The sequence below is a fragment of the Dermacentor variabilis genome, chromosome 4 (genome assembly GCF_050947875.1).
Source record: "Dermacentor variabilis isolate Ectoservices chromosome 4, ASM5094787v1, whole genome shotgun sequence".
NCBI lineage: Eukaryota > Metazoa > Arthropoda > Arachnida > Ixodida > Ixodidae > Dermacentor > Dermacentor variabilis.
The window spans coordinates 162877430-162891152 of NC_134571.1; the positions used below are offsets into that span (position 1 = coordinate 162877430).

The following is a 13723-nucleotide window of genomic DNA, read 5'->3' on the forward strand; positions in this document are numbered from 1 at the left end:
GTTATCGCTCAGCACAGGACGCGTCTACCTGTATCGGAAGTTTTTAGAATGTTATCGATGCTTCAATCCGCTGTTTGCTGTCACCGTACAAGTTTAACGACGTTGGGCGTGGTGGAGTGGTAAAATATTGGGTCAGAAGCCTTAAGGCGAAAGTTGGAATCCCCGGCTGAGGCTTACGATTATTTTGCTTTCCATTTTTACTTGTTTTGCACTAGCAAGATTACGTAGTCCTAAGTAGCTCTTTGTTGATTTTTGAATGAAATATTCATCAAGAACGTCAGACTACAAACAAAAGACAACAGAACGTCCCAAAATACGACAGAGTGATATTTACTGCTGCGTTTTTTAGCTGCGACTGACTTTTATAACATCACGCTACCGTAGTCGGGGGGGGGGGGGATGAAAAATTAATTTTTCAGGAAATTTTCGTCCACCTTGCGAAATTATTGTTTATACTATTACGTGTATCGATAAATCATACTGCTTGTTTTGCTGTTTCACATACAAGCTTTGAGGCATATTTTTGACTTCTCGCACACCACAATCAATTTGTTCACCCATAATTATCCCGTCACATTGCAGCCGCCTCATTCAGAATATTTATGATGAAATATCAAGTTTTCAGGGTTTTTTATTCCAATAGCAATTACATGGACACTGCAGATGGATTTTTGCCGTCGTCATAGCTGTCGGCGTCGGTTTCGCCGTGAGGTACCGTATGAGTGAAAGCGTGTGAGGGTGAGCCTGCGAACGCGGTTCAATCTCGCGTCCGCGGGCGAGGAACGCGGTTCAGTGCTTGCCCGGATGCGTGCCCGGATGTGTGGTCGCGCGAGGGAGGTGGGGCGTTCTTTTATGGCCGCTGCTAGGGTCCTTCGTTGTCCTTGTCGCCCGCCGTTCTGTACAAAGCGGAGACAACTGCGGCGTCTACTACGGCGTTGGTCACGCGAATGGCGGACGCTGTAGGGACGGGTAGCCGGCGTTCGTGTCTCGAAAGCAATCTGCGACGTGGCCTAAGTGCGCGCCCGCACGGGCCTCATGTTCAAAGCGTTCTGCGACGTTTGCAGAGTGCACGTAGTACCGGCAGCTTCGTATGCGCTTTGCTTTCGACGCTTCGTTCCCTCTGAAGCAAGAGATGCGCGAAGGTCAATTAGATTGCTGCTGCCGTGATTCCTCACGGCAGAATTTTTACAGCAACTTCCCGCGCTCATCGGGGGAGTTGCGTTTAAGGTTACCTGTGCGTGCGTGACGCCGTGCTTGTTATTTTAGTTAAACGCGTTCGCGTGATAGTTGGTTTCAGTCCATGATAGAATGTGTAAGCGCGACTGAACACGGACGCAGAAAGAAGCTGACATACAGACAGCGCTGTCTCTGTGTGTGTGTTTCTTTCTGTGTCCTCACTGAGTCACGCTTACACATTATACCGTTGTTAATGTAGTTAGTAAGCGAATGTTGACAAGTTTATACGGCCGACAGAACTAGTATCATTACTTCCTACAGCTATCTACTAATTTGCTACTGCAATCGGTGGTTCGCCTTTCGGGCGGAACTGCGAATATTTTAGCCCTTACTCTTAAGAGGCCCGTGTGCGCGCAGGCAATACAGTACACTACCCCTTACTTCACTGCTTGTTATATCCTCAGTGTCACTCAGGTTGTATCCCTACAAGTCGTTGAGCGTGTACAAAACCGCATATCTCGATATAAATGGCAAACTCTTGCCCTTATTCAAACAAAACTTGCATACCTGCTTGCCAAATCCGACATGCTATCCAATGGTTCTAACCTTTCTTTTGTCGCACTACATGTCCCCAACAGTGCCCATCATACACATTGTTTACCTAGCTAACTTAATATTCTCAATGCAAATAAAGTTTTGCGGAAGAAATCCGAAGGGGCATCCTGATTACCCACCTTTACATGTTTTAAAATGTTTAGTATTTACCTCTCCGACTTGCTCAAGCTGATCAGTGTTGTAGCCATTTCTTTATTTATTTATAGAAATGCTTACATTATTGGCCTACTCATTCTATGGTATGTATCAGTAGAAGTGTCTTGTTACATCAGTGCTTTATATTCTATTTAGCTCGCTTGTGTTTTGACGTATGAAAGTAAGTCGTTTTCAGGGACTTTTAAACCGTTGTCTTAAAAATTTTTTAATGTTGGTGTTTTCCATTTTTCTATGTAGAATGCATTCGTCCTAGTGGCGAGTGACTTAACGGCGCAGGTTATTTCTCATGCTGCAGAAAGGAGAAGTTTTTTTTCGGCGTCCGCTCGTTGTGATGACAAAAGTGTACCACAAAGAGAAATAAGCTATTATTTCAATATGTGCTTGTAAGTAGGCCTTAGAGTACATCAACACATGTATTGGCTACGTTTGTAGTGGGATAACGAAATGTTGTAACGCGCATTGTCCACTTCAATGCTATCGCGCGATTTAATATACGTAATCATGCCCGCAGTGACATCAAATTACACAACTATTTCAGTCTCCCCACAAACCTCTGGGATGACGCCCCCTGGAGTGGTGTCTTTGGACAGCACATTTGTGCCTCAAACAGCGTTTGCGACAACACCGAAGCCAGTGGTTGCGACAACACCGAAGCCAGCGGTTGCTACAACACCGAAGCCAGCGGTTGCGACACCACGGACACCAGCGGTTGGGGCACCACCGACACCAGTGGTTGCGACAACACTGAAGCCAGCAGCCGCGGCACCACCGACACCAGCGGTTGTGATACCACCCACCCCAGCTAGGAAACCACCGACACCGATGAGGGCGCCGTCGACAACTACTGTAGTCCCCAAACCACCCGCTGCCGGCCAAACAACGACACCAGCCCCGACAACTCGTAAGTTTATTTGCGCCAATTATCCTAGGCAGACGTCCTTCTTTAGCATTGCAACGCATTTCGAAGAGCACTACAGTGGGGAACGTTCACAAAATTGAATTGTTCGCAGAGATGCTAAAACATTAACGCCGAAGGGTACTAAAATACTTTTACTGACACACATACGTCGCACCCGCACCCTCCGAGTCAAGCAAGCGTTGGTGCTCCAAGGATAAGTGCTGTAGGAATTGGTGCGGCGTACATTCGGCGCTCCAAAGTGGCATTGCCTAACAATACGTGTGTTTTTGCGTCGTTGTTGTGTAAAGCGCTAGCGGGAATATCGCGCGACTATTCCGCCTAATGCAGAGGGTTCGGCACCTATTACTCACAAGTATTGCTTTCCCCGTCTTTTGTTCTTTACCTTGCTATTTTTTTACATTTCCGTTATGAACAATGAGCCAGTTATCCTATGTTTTCCATGACAGCATTGCCCATTGTTTCAAATGGTTTTGACCAACATGAAGCTGGGCCCTCTTTACCCCTTCTCATTCACTTCATAGCAAGGATGAACACTCCTGCAGGTTAGGTCCTATCACGTCGCCAACAAATGCTAATCAGCCGGCTGCGTGCCCCTAAAATGTTCGTAGGCTAAGTGACGTCATAGTCAGAAAGATATTGCAAATGCACCACTATGCTCATGGGTGGCGGTCACTAACGCTCCCTTGGTGAGGCACTGTGCACATATGTGAATGCTATAAGTGTGGGATCATTTGATATTTTCGAAAAACAAATGGAGTATTGTCCGATTGAATTTATTCCTTGAATAGAGCCATTACTGTATTAAGTTATGGAATCGAAAATTCGCTATACTAAGATGCGAAAACATTTTTTTTTCAGTTTCATTTATTTGTTGTTTGAGACATACAGCTGTCTCAGGTGCTGCAGCAAAAGGCAGTATTCTTGCCTGACAAAGGCTGCAGCACCCAAAGCATGTTGACACTCTGAAGCAAACAACAGCACAACAAGTGTTACAATTTTCGAAATATGATAACATATCAAAAGCGATTAATAATTCGAATCTCAATCAGAACATGTTAAAAAGGAAAACAAAACAATGACATTTTGGTACTTAAGGAAGTTATACAATAAAGCAGCGAAGAAAATACCTTTTAACAGATTTCTTGAACCTCAAGCTTGATTTCGAGGTTTGTAATTGTTCCAGGATTGTGTGATTATTGTTTAGTAAGGTTGATATTTGAAAGTCTAATGCCTGTTTCCCGTAGTTCGTGCGAGCAAGCGGTATAGATATTGGGTCATGTCTGAGATTATACGGAGTTTCTTTGGTGGCGAAGGTCTGATTAAACTGTATGTGATCAGCTTGACGGAGACGGAACGCCTCGAGCGATAGTTTATGCAAAAATAGGTGGTCTATATGGAGTATGCCAATCTTATCAAAAAATGGTTTAGTGTGTGCAAGAACAGGTAGGTTACCAACTGCCCTTACGGCTCTTTTTTGCAGCCTATATACTGACATAAGGCTAGTTTTGGTAGTAGTTCCCAAGACCAGAAGTGAATAGTGTAGACGAGAGTGTATTAGTGTGTAATATAGCTGTTTCTTTAAATTCATTGGAATAAGATGCTTTAACATGTCAATCATTCCCGTCGCTCTACGAATGTTGGCTCTGAGGGTATCCACATGAATGGACCAATACAGGTTTTCGTTAAACGATACGCCTAAAAATTTTACGCACTTCGTATTTTCTATAATGCGCCCCCCAAAATTTAACTCGCAGTGACCCATCAGCTGCTTTCCTTTAGTATTTAGTATTCCTTTAGTATTCCTTTCATTTATTATGCTTCTACATAAAACACAAAATTGGAGGCTGTTGCAATCTCACCGCTGGCACCAGTTATTGCAAATGGGTCGCAAGCCCCAAGGGTAGCGTTGGCCTGGCGGCCTGGGGCACAACTGGAAGCATCCGAAGGTCCTGGCAAAGCATGAGTCGACTACTAACAGAACAACTTGTTTATTCTAGCATCGCAAAAGAGCGGCCGGTCAGGTCGACCGAAGTGGAGAGACGGGAGAGCACGTTACTCGACGGAAGAAATCGGGGCCTCTCTCTTGGCGTCCGGGGGCAGCTGCTTTTATATTCTCTGAGTTGAGGGCAAGAAGGAACGGCTCTGGATGGGGCGCACGTGAGACTAGAAGGTGACGCATCCGCCGGGCCGGCGCCGGACAGACCTCCTCGCTTCACAGTTGGGGAGCTCCTCTCCCCGGCTGCCGTGCTATGACAAGCGTGGGCACCAACATGCACACACACACACGCACACACGAAGACACATGGCATTGAAACATGCCTGGACGCGCTTGGCGGGGAGGCGTTGCGGCAGCGCTGAACGGGCCAAAATGTCCGCCGCTTTGAACGAAGCCCCGGCGTCCGTTGCATCCGCGCCGGCTATACCCGCGTCGTAGGCGAAACGTAACAGACCGCCCCGCCGGGAGAAGGAGATCCCGATGGTCAGAGGACTGCATCCGCTGTCCGGAGGGATGTCGCTCGATGATGCTCATAACCGAAGTCGGTCGTCCCTCGGCATTTCTTGAGCGCAGCGCACAGAGAAGGCCTCGTTCTCACGTTCAGCTTCACACAGGACACTGCAAAGTGACTTCGGGAGAGTTGCCATTTTTGTTCTCGTTCCCAGCAAGCGTTAGAACTACGCCGAAACTCAACCACTCAGTCAGCAAGCCCGACACAACCCTCACTAAGCCATGCCAGGCTCTTTCCCCTTTTATACTACTGCCTAGTTCCTTACAGTAATCTAGCAGCACTCAGAACGCGACCACAAATTGGAAAATTGCGCTAGGAAGCATGTCATGACTTTGAAACACTAAACAAAAGCAATATGTTAAAAAATCCTGCCTCAGTAATGAAAAACATCAGTAACCAATAACTTTGAGGCTTATTCCTACGTTAGGGGCCTCGACTTAAGCCATCGGCGTTACCGTTGAGACTCCCCTTTTTGTAACGCACCTCAAAGGAATATTGTTGCAAACCGAGGCTCCAGCGCAGGAGGCGGCCATTTATGGAAGAGATGGTCTGCAGCCATTGGAGAGGGCAGTGATCCGTCTCAAAGCATGCGAAGCGGGGACCGGAGCGAGCGACCGTAGACCAGCTCAGCTGGCGAAAACCCCGTAGCAGCATGCGGCGCGGTCCTTAATGCAAACATCACCCCTGGCAGGCACAGCTCCCCGTCTGTTTGTCGTTCAAACCACAATGCTCTCAACACGCGCTTCATGACGGAGTGTAGCTTCTCAACAGAATTCGACTGTGGGTGGCACACTGAGCTGTGCAACAGCTTTAACCCGCACCTTTCGAGAAAGGCTGTCGTCAAAGCGCTAGTAAACACTCTGCCCTGATCTGACTGGATTTCCGCAGGAAAACCAACTCGCGCAAATATGGACAGTAGTGCACTGACTATCTCAACTGAGCTGAGTTCTTTAAGCGGCACTGCTTCAGGGAACTTTGTCGCTGGGCAGATAACAGTCAAAATGTGCCTGTACCCCGTGGCTGTTACCGGCAGAGGTCCCACTGTATCAATAACGAGCCGTCTAAAAGGCTCCGTAATGATACGTACCAACTTCAACGGCGCCCTCGATTTGTCCCCTGGTTTGCCCACCCGCTGACAGGTGTCACATGTCCTCACAAAGTGGTCTGCATCACTAAAACACCCTGGCCAATAGTACTCTTGCAAGAGATGGTCCTTAGTCTTCTTAACTCCTAGGTGTCCGGACCACGAACGTCCATGCGACAAGCGGAACAGATCCTGACGGTAGCACTGAGGCACGATCAGCTGATCGAACTCCACTCCCCTGCGGTGTAGATATTTTCGGTACAGGACCCCACCTCTTTCCACAAAACGAGCATTTTTCTTGGCGATACCTTCCTTGAAATTGCAGCGCATGTTTTCTAGGCTGCCATCCTTTTTTGCACGGCTATCAAAGCCGACCGGCTGACTTTTAGCAACCTATTAAGTCCATCTCACGTAGGCGCGATGAGCAAATCTGCAGATAGCTCTTCTAACTTTCCCGTGTCGGGCATTTCCTCTCCAGTATCTGGTGCCTTCAACGCTACAGGCTCAATTTTATTCAGTTCGGACGTGCTCTGAATATCAGCTTGCTGCGCCTCCGACCCTTTCTCATTGTTCGACAACGTCGGCCCCGCAACTACCGCCTTTGCAGCGAGCTCCCGAACTCTCGATCTGGTTAAGGCCTGAACGGTAGCCTCACCAAACAAAAGCCCCTTCTCGCGCAGGAGGTGATCGGACCTTTTCGAGAATAGGTACGGGTACTGGGGGGGCAGCATAGATGACACTGCGGCCTCCGTCTCAAGTGCTCCGAAAGGTCCTTCAATAAGCACTTTTGCTACGGGCAGACACACGCTATGAAGTTCCACGGCTTGCTTGATCCATGCGCACTCGCCCGTGAACATATCGGGTTCTACGTAAGAGGGGTGAACTACATCGATTGTAGCTGCGGAATCGCGAAGTATTCGGCACTCTTTCCCGTTCACGTAGAGGTCTCGCATGTAAGGCTCGAGAAGCTTCACGTTCTCGTCAGTGCTGCATAATGACAAAAACCCGGCTTCTGGCACGTATAACACACGCGCGCTTGCCTCGTCTCGAACCGCTTTCTGCGTTCGGCTTCGGCTGCCGCCGTCTCCTTACGTTCGGTCGGACTGCTTTCACTCGCATCCGCACTACGTGTGTCCCCCCTTGCTCTCATGGGCGTGAACATCGGCCTCTCAAACTTGGAGCCAAATTCACCCTTTTGACCGTCCTTAGCTCCGCGAGCCCGACGCGTCACAAACTCCTCGGCTAGCTCAGCGGCTTTAGCCACCGTACTAACGTCTGGCCTATCCAAGACCCAGTACCGCACGTTCTCAGGTAACCGACTATAAAACTGTTCCAGCCCGAAACACTGCAGAACTTTCTCGTGGTAACCAAACGCTTTCTCTTCTTTGAGCCACTCCTGCATGTTTGACATAAGCCTGTAGGCAAACTCTGTATATGACTCACTTCTGCCTTTCTCATTTTCCCGAAACTTCCGACGGAACGCCTCTGCTGGCAGCCTGTATTTTTTTAGCAGACTCGATTTCACTTTGTCGAAATCCTCTGCCTCCTCTCTCTTCAACCGAGCGACTACGTCGGCCGCCTCGCCGGGTAACAAAGTGAGCAAGCGCTGTGGCCACTTTTCCCGAGAGAATCCCTGCTTCTCGAACTTTCGCTCAAAGTTAACCAGGAACAAACCAATGTCCTCTCCAACCTTAAACGGCCGCATCAGATCAGTCATTTTGAACGATACTCGTTCTCCTGCACCGTGTGCCTGACTTCCATTACGAGCGCGTTCCATCTCTATCTCGAGACGCTTCATTTCCAAAGCGTGTTGACGGTCGCGCTCTTCTTTACGTTCGCGCTCCCTCTCCTCAATGGTCTCAAAGCATTCCAACAGCTCGTCATCCTCAGCTTCTAACTCAAGAATAGACCTTAGCAGTTCTGGTTTCAGTTTGTCTGAGACATCCAGACCCAACTCTCTTGCAAGCTCCAGCAATTTCGGTTTGCGCAACGACTTCCACTCCATGGCTGCTCTGAATGCTGGTTTCTCTACTGCCTGCTATTGTCTTGCCGCAAACTAACCCGGCAGCAACGAGAACCGCAATTATTATAGCTCAAGCTCTGTTTCTGACACCTACAAAAGCCTGGCAAAATTCAGAAGAAGAAAGTCCCGCACTCACCAAACCTCGCAGCCAAGAATTCAGCGCAGTCGTTCCGCTGCAGCAACCAGTCATCACACAGGGCTCGTTGCACTGCTCCCGGATGGTCGTTGCTGCTCAGCATACAGTCGACCGCATATCTTCGCTGCTGGCCTCCGTTGCCGCGATCTCACCGCTGGCAAACAGTAGTTGCAATCTCACCGCTGGCACCAGTTGTTGCAAATGGGTCGCAAGCCCCAAGGGTAGCGTTGGCCTGGCGGCCTGGGGCACAACTGGAAGCATCCGAAGGTCCTGGCAAAGCATGAGTCCACTGCTAACAGAACAACTTGTTTATTCTAGCATCGCGAAAGAGCGGCCGGTCAGGTCGACGGAAGTGGAGAGACGGGAGAGCACGTTACTCGACGGAAGAAATCGGGGCCTCTCTCTTGGCGTACGGGGGCAGCTGCTTTTATATTCTCGGAGTTGAGGGCAAGAAGGAACGGCTCTGGATGGGGCGCACGTGACGGCGCCGCTCGGGCACGTTGAGACTAGAAGGTGACGCATCCGCCGGGCCGGCGCCGGTCAGACCTCCTCGCTTCACAGTTGGGGAGCTCATCTCCCCGGCTACCGCGGTTTGACAAGCGTGGGCACGAACATGCACACACACACACACGCACACACGAAGACACGTGGCACTGAAACATGCCTGGACGCGCTTGGCGGGGAGGCGTTGCGGCAGCGCTGAACGGGCCAAAATGTCTGCCGCTTTGAACGAAGCCCCGGCGTACTATGCATCCGCGCCGGCTATACCGCGAGTCGTAGGCAAAATGTAACAAGGCAAAAGTGGGTATATTTTATGGTATATGCACAGTGGGTATGACAAACTATAGCACGCTGCGTTGCTCGATGCGCTACACTTATTGGCTAAGTACGATCTCTCGCAATAAAATTTATACACCTGTGCATTCCGCACTGAGTATTATTTGGCACTATCTGTAGATGAAATAGCAGCGTTCCGTGCTCGAATATAAACAGGAGTACCTTTCATTTGTGCCTACTTTGTAAAGCAGTGGTACCATCTGCCACAATTTAAGCTATAGAAAACACCTTTTTTTCACTCAGCCGTAACCGCAAGCACTTGGCACCATGTTGCTGTGCACAGAAACCAAGAAGGTCACCCTAATAAACAGGAAATATATGACCGCGTATTATTCTCATAGCCTTCACTTTGACAGGAAACAGTCTTCTTAGTTGGTCCTAATTCTCACTTTGCGCTTTTAATAAAAGGTCCAGTGCAATGTGTGGTGGATTGGCAGAAACTTTCCATTTTCTGAATACCAGGTGGGTAAAATTTTCTGCTATACATTATTTGCAATGTATTTGCGAAATATTACATAATCAATACTACAGTGAATCTGCGATATAAGTAACCTTAATTTGTCGAAATTCGCGACGTAACGAACTATTTTTATTTCCCGCTGTTAGGTGCAATATGTATTTTGTTTCGCGATTTAGCGGAGTAAATTCGTGACGCGGTTTCAATTTAACGAAGTTATCGGCAATTTCAAGCATCTACTAGGGAGCCTGTACGGCTAGTAAATCTAGCAAAAGAGCTGAATATGTCGGCCAACGCAAAATTTATTTTCACTGTCCTCCCGCCCGCAAGAAAAGTGTGAGGGGCAAAAACGCCATGAAAGCACGCTCGTCGGAACGTGGTCGGCAGGACGCACCGCTGCGCCGTTCGCCGCGTTGGTAAACAACTTGCGGAGGCCGCGGGGGGCGCTGCAGCTCGCAGCGCATAGATTGAATTCGGCTTCGATAATATCCATGTACTCGGATGAAATATTGCGTGTTCTTGTTAGGCAGTGCTTCCACAGTAGGAGGCGTCTACAAGTTTTTATCGCTGAGTGGCTGTTAGTAGTTCTATCAGTAACACCCGCCATACATAGCGGCGCACAGGTTAAAGTATTCGGAACCAGAATGCCGTAGTTAGGGTTGCGTGGTCGCAGAAGTTCGCAAGCATGCAATCTGCGGGTGAGAGCCGGCATTGTGGGCACAAGAAAATCCATAACTTAGGGAGTGACACCGAATTAAATTATGCATAAAAAGCTTGAGTTTTTATTCTTCCGCCTGAAACTGTTAAGCAGTGGCTATAAACGGCTTTTCCGGGTTCTCACACATCATGATCTCCACGTGCTGGAGAAATCCAACCACTGTCTGAATCACGTATGACCACTGGCAGCGCTTGAGTTGCCTTTGTCGCAATTCTATTTGGCCACAAACTCTTGTCTCACCCGGAAAATAATGAATTTTGCGACATTTAAGAGCCTGGCGGCCTCTCCTAGTGACTGACGTCTGCTTGCTAAGCGACTAGGGAACTGTACTTTATCTCTAGTGTCAGACTGAAAGCTAGTAGCCTGGAATAAATGTGCTAGATAGGTCACAGACGGGTTGGCGTTGACAATGTTCAGCGCCTAGACAGGTGTAACCAGAGTATTACCGTCTATGGCGATTGAAACCCATCTCCTCAAATAACTTGCGTACCCGGTATATGAATGTTACGCAAGCTTGTACTTGTGCAACAGGTATTAAGTTAGTATACAGGGTGCTTCAGCGAACACTTTCAAAATCGGTTAAAGGTTGCTTGTGGCAGATAGGTCAATTTTAGTTTATGAGCCAGTCTACCCGAAGCGGCGCACACTACTTGGACAAAAACTGAAACGTAAAATCGACTAATTAACAAGAATCCACTAATTAACTTTGTAACTAATCTTACGAACCATATTGCAATTGACAAATTCTAGCAGTGGACTTCGCAAGGCGGATCCTCATGAAGCGAATTCGCAGGACGACACCAGTCTCGAGATACAAGCTCCGAACTTTGCGAAGAAATGCTTTGGCGTGCCAGTTACTTGTGTGCTTCAGTGTATGAAATGACGCTTTGTTAACAAATTAACTAGAACGCCAATGCATTTCTCCGCAAAGTTCGGGAACTTATATATCGAAACTGGCGTCAACTTGAAAATTCGTTTCAAATAAATTGGCCTTGCAAACTCCACGGCTAGAATTTGTAAATTGTAATAAGGGCCATAGTGTAATTATTTATAAACTTAATTAGTGAATTTTATTAATCAGTCTCAATCAACATCAAGATCAAGATCTCAATTTCTGTTCAAGTATTGTCCGCTGCGTCGAGTAGACCAGTTCATGAACTAAAATTGTGATATCTGCCACAGGCAAATTGTGAAGATTTTTGAAAATGTTCGCTGAAACACGCTGTATAACTGGCAGCGTTCACATCTGCACAGAAATAAGGGTTCAAGAAACAACCTTTGCCTGCGCATGCATAGCTCAACGCTTATGCTTTCTTTTAGCGCTTGCTACTGCACGGCTCTGCATTTTCGTCTTCTAATGACGTTCGCTTCTGAAAAGGGGCTTCTGAAAAAGCATTGAAAAGCAGGTGTGTCGTATGTCCACATTCTTGAGAATTTCATTTATCATTGATTCAACTTCGATTCCTAAACTTTTCTGTCTCCGACGTGTACGGAATCAGCCTAAACCATCCCGGACCCCAGCTATGGTCTCCTGCACGAGCCAGCCCGCCCTTAAGCGCCTATTACTGAATATACCTCGAGGACCCTGTAGGCAGGGTTTTACGTGAGAGCTTTACAGGAGCTCTTACATGCGCCTCGTGTATCAAGCGTGCCAAGATAATGAGCACCCCGGCATAGAGCCGTGTTCTCGCGCGCGCGAACCAGGCGTCTTCAGACTGTCTCTTTCTTTTCCAGAAATTGTGCGGTACATATTCCGATGTCGCCGCATAATATTATCTGCAATTTGTTCATTATAACAAGCTCTTGATCTCCTTGTGAGGTAAAGGTGCCCCCACGCAAAAGTAAAATTCTTGGGTTTTACGTGCTAAAACCACGATTTCATCACGAGTCACGCCGCAAAGGGAGACTACGGACTAATTTTGACAACCAGGGTACCTTTACCGTGACCCCACTCAACAGGACATGGGCGTTTTTGCATTTCTCCCCCGTCGAAATGCGCCCGCCGCTACCGAGATCTCTTACTTAGCAGCGCAGCACCATATCCGATAAGCTACCGCGGCGAGTTGCCAGGCAAAAGTGAAGGCGTATTTGACTCATTTAAATACCGGAATCTGGAAAGGGAAAAAGGCAGTGGCGCTACTATGCTTAAAGCCTAGGAATTAAAATTAAAGCCGTAAAATTAAAGAGTAGAAATGAGTTTCAGCGCGTGGTGCGCGTACGTAGAGCGTGGGGTATGACATGTGTCGTTAATTTTTGTACTGCACGCATTCCCTCAATTACGTGTTTCCTTTGCAGAGGCACCGCTGCCGGAGGGATCGCTGCTGTGCACACTACGGGCTGGCTTCAAGAGGTCGACGTACACGTTTCCCCCCGACGGACTCTGCACCATAATCACGTTCGACTCGGTGTACAGGAACGGTTCCACATTGGCACCACCCTACAGGGAAGACTTCCAGTACTTCCTAGATACTTCTATGCAGGCCAAGCACTCTGAATTTGGAATCGGAATCGAGCAGGAGTAAGTGCATTTACATCGATGGCAATTACTATAGAACAGTTGCAGCCTGTTATCTTCGGACAGATCTTAAACTCGTGAGGTTCTATTTAAATAAATAGGAAAGGAGAAATAATTTTACACGGGAAATCTCCTACCAATAATTTTTTAGATTGCAGTGTTTAAAAGAAACTCAAACGTACGGACTCTCTGAATCAGATATTTATTAGGCCCTCACTTTTTTTCTAAAGTGTTGTTAAGTGTTCCGAACTGTAAAAAATTATGTTCAAGTGTGATGTCCATAACAGCGCAATGAAGCATTAAAAAAATGTGTCACTCTTTTGTAAACTGCATAAAGTGCATGAAATACGGACGAAATTGATCGCTTACATAAAAGTGTGAAATATAACCCAAATATTTTAGAAGGGAGTACCTTTCCTAAACATTGAAATAATTGCGCTTAGGCCACACATTCGCATATCGAATACGTCAGTTCTTAGATGCTGTAAAAGGTGCCCATATGAGAACTACGATGCTCTTCTTTTTGAGAAGTTACGCATGTGCGAACATTTTGCTATACCTTTTTTGTTACTTACCTATC

The 13723-nt window shown here is 47.5% G+C and overlaps 1 protein-coding gene across 1 annotated transcript in view; it reads left to right on the forward strand.

The window, feature by feature from the left end:
- Nucleotides 1–2505: 2505 nt before the first annotated feature.
- LOC142578403 (uncharacterized) overlaps nucleotides 2506–13723 on the forward strand; it is an 84543-nt gene continuing 73325 nt past the window's right edge. The window contains exons 1-2 of the mRNA XM_075687793.1: nucleotides 2506–2848; nucleotides 12924–13146. Coding sequence (XP_075543908.1) covers nucleotides 2506–2848; nucleotides 12924–13146 — 566 coding nt within the window. The remainder of the gene's footprint in view (nucleotides 2849–12923; nucleotides 13147–13723) is intronic.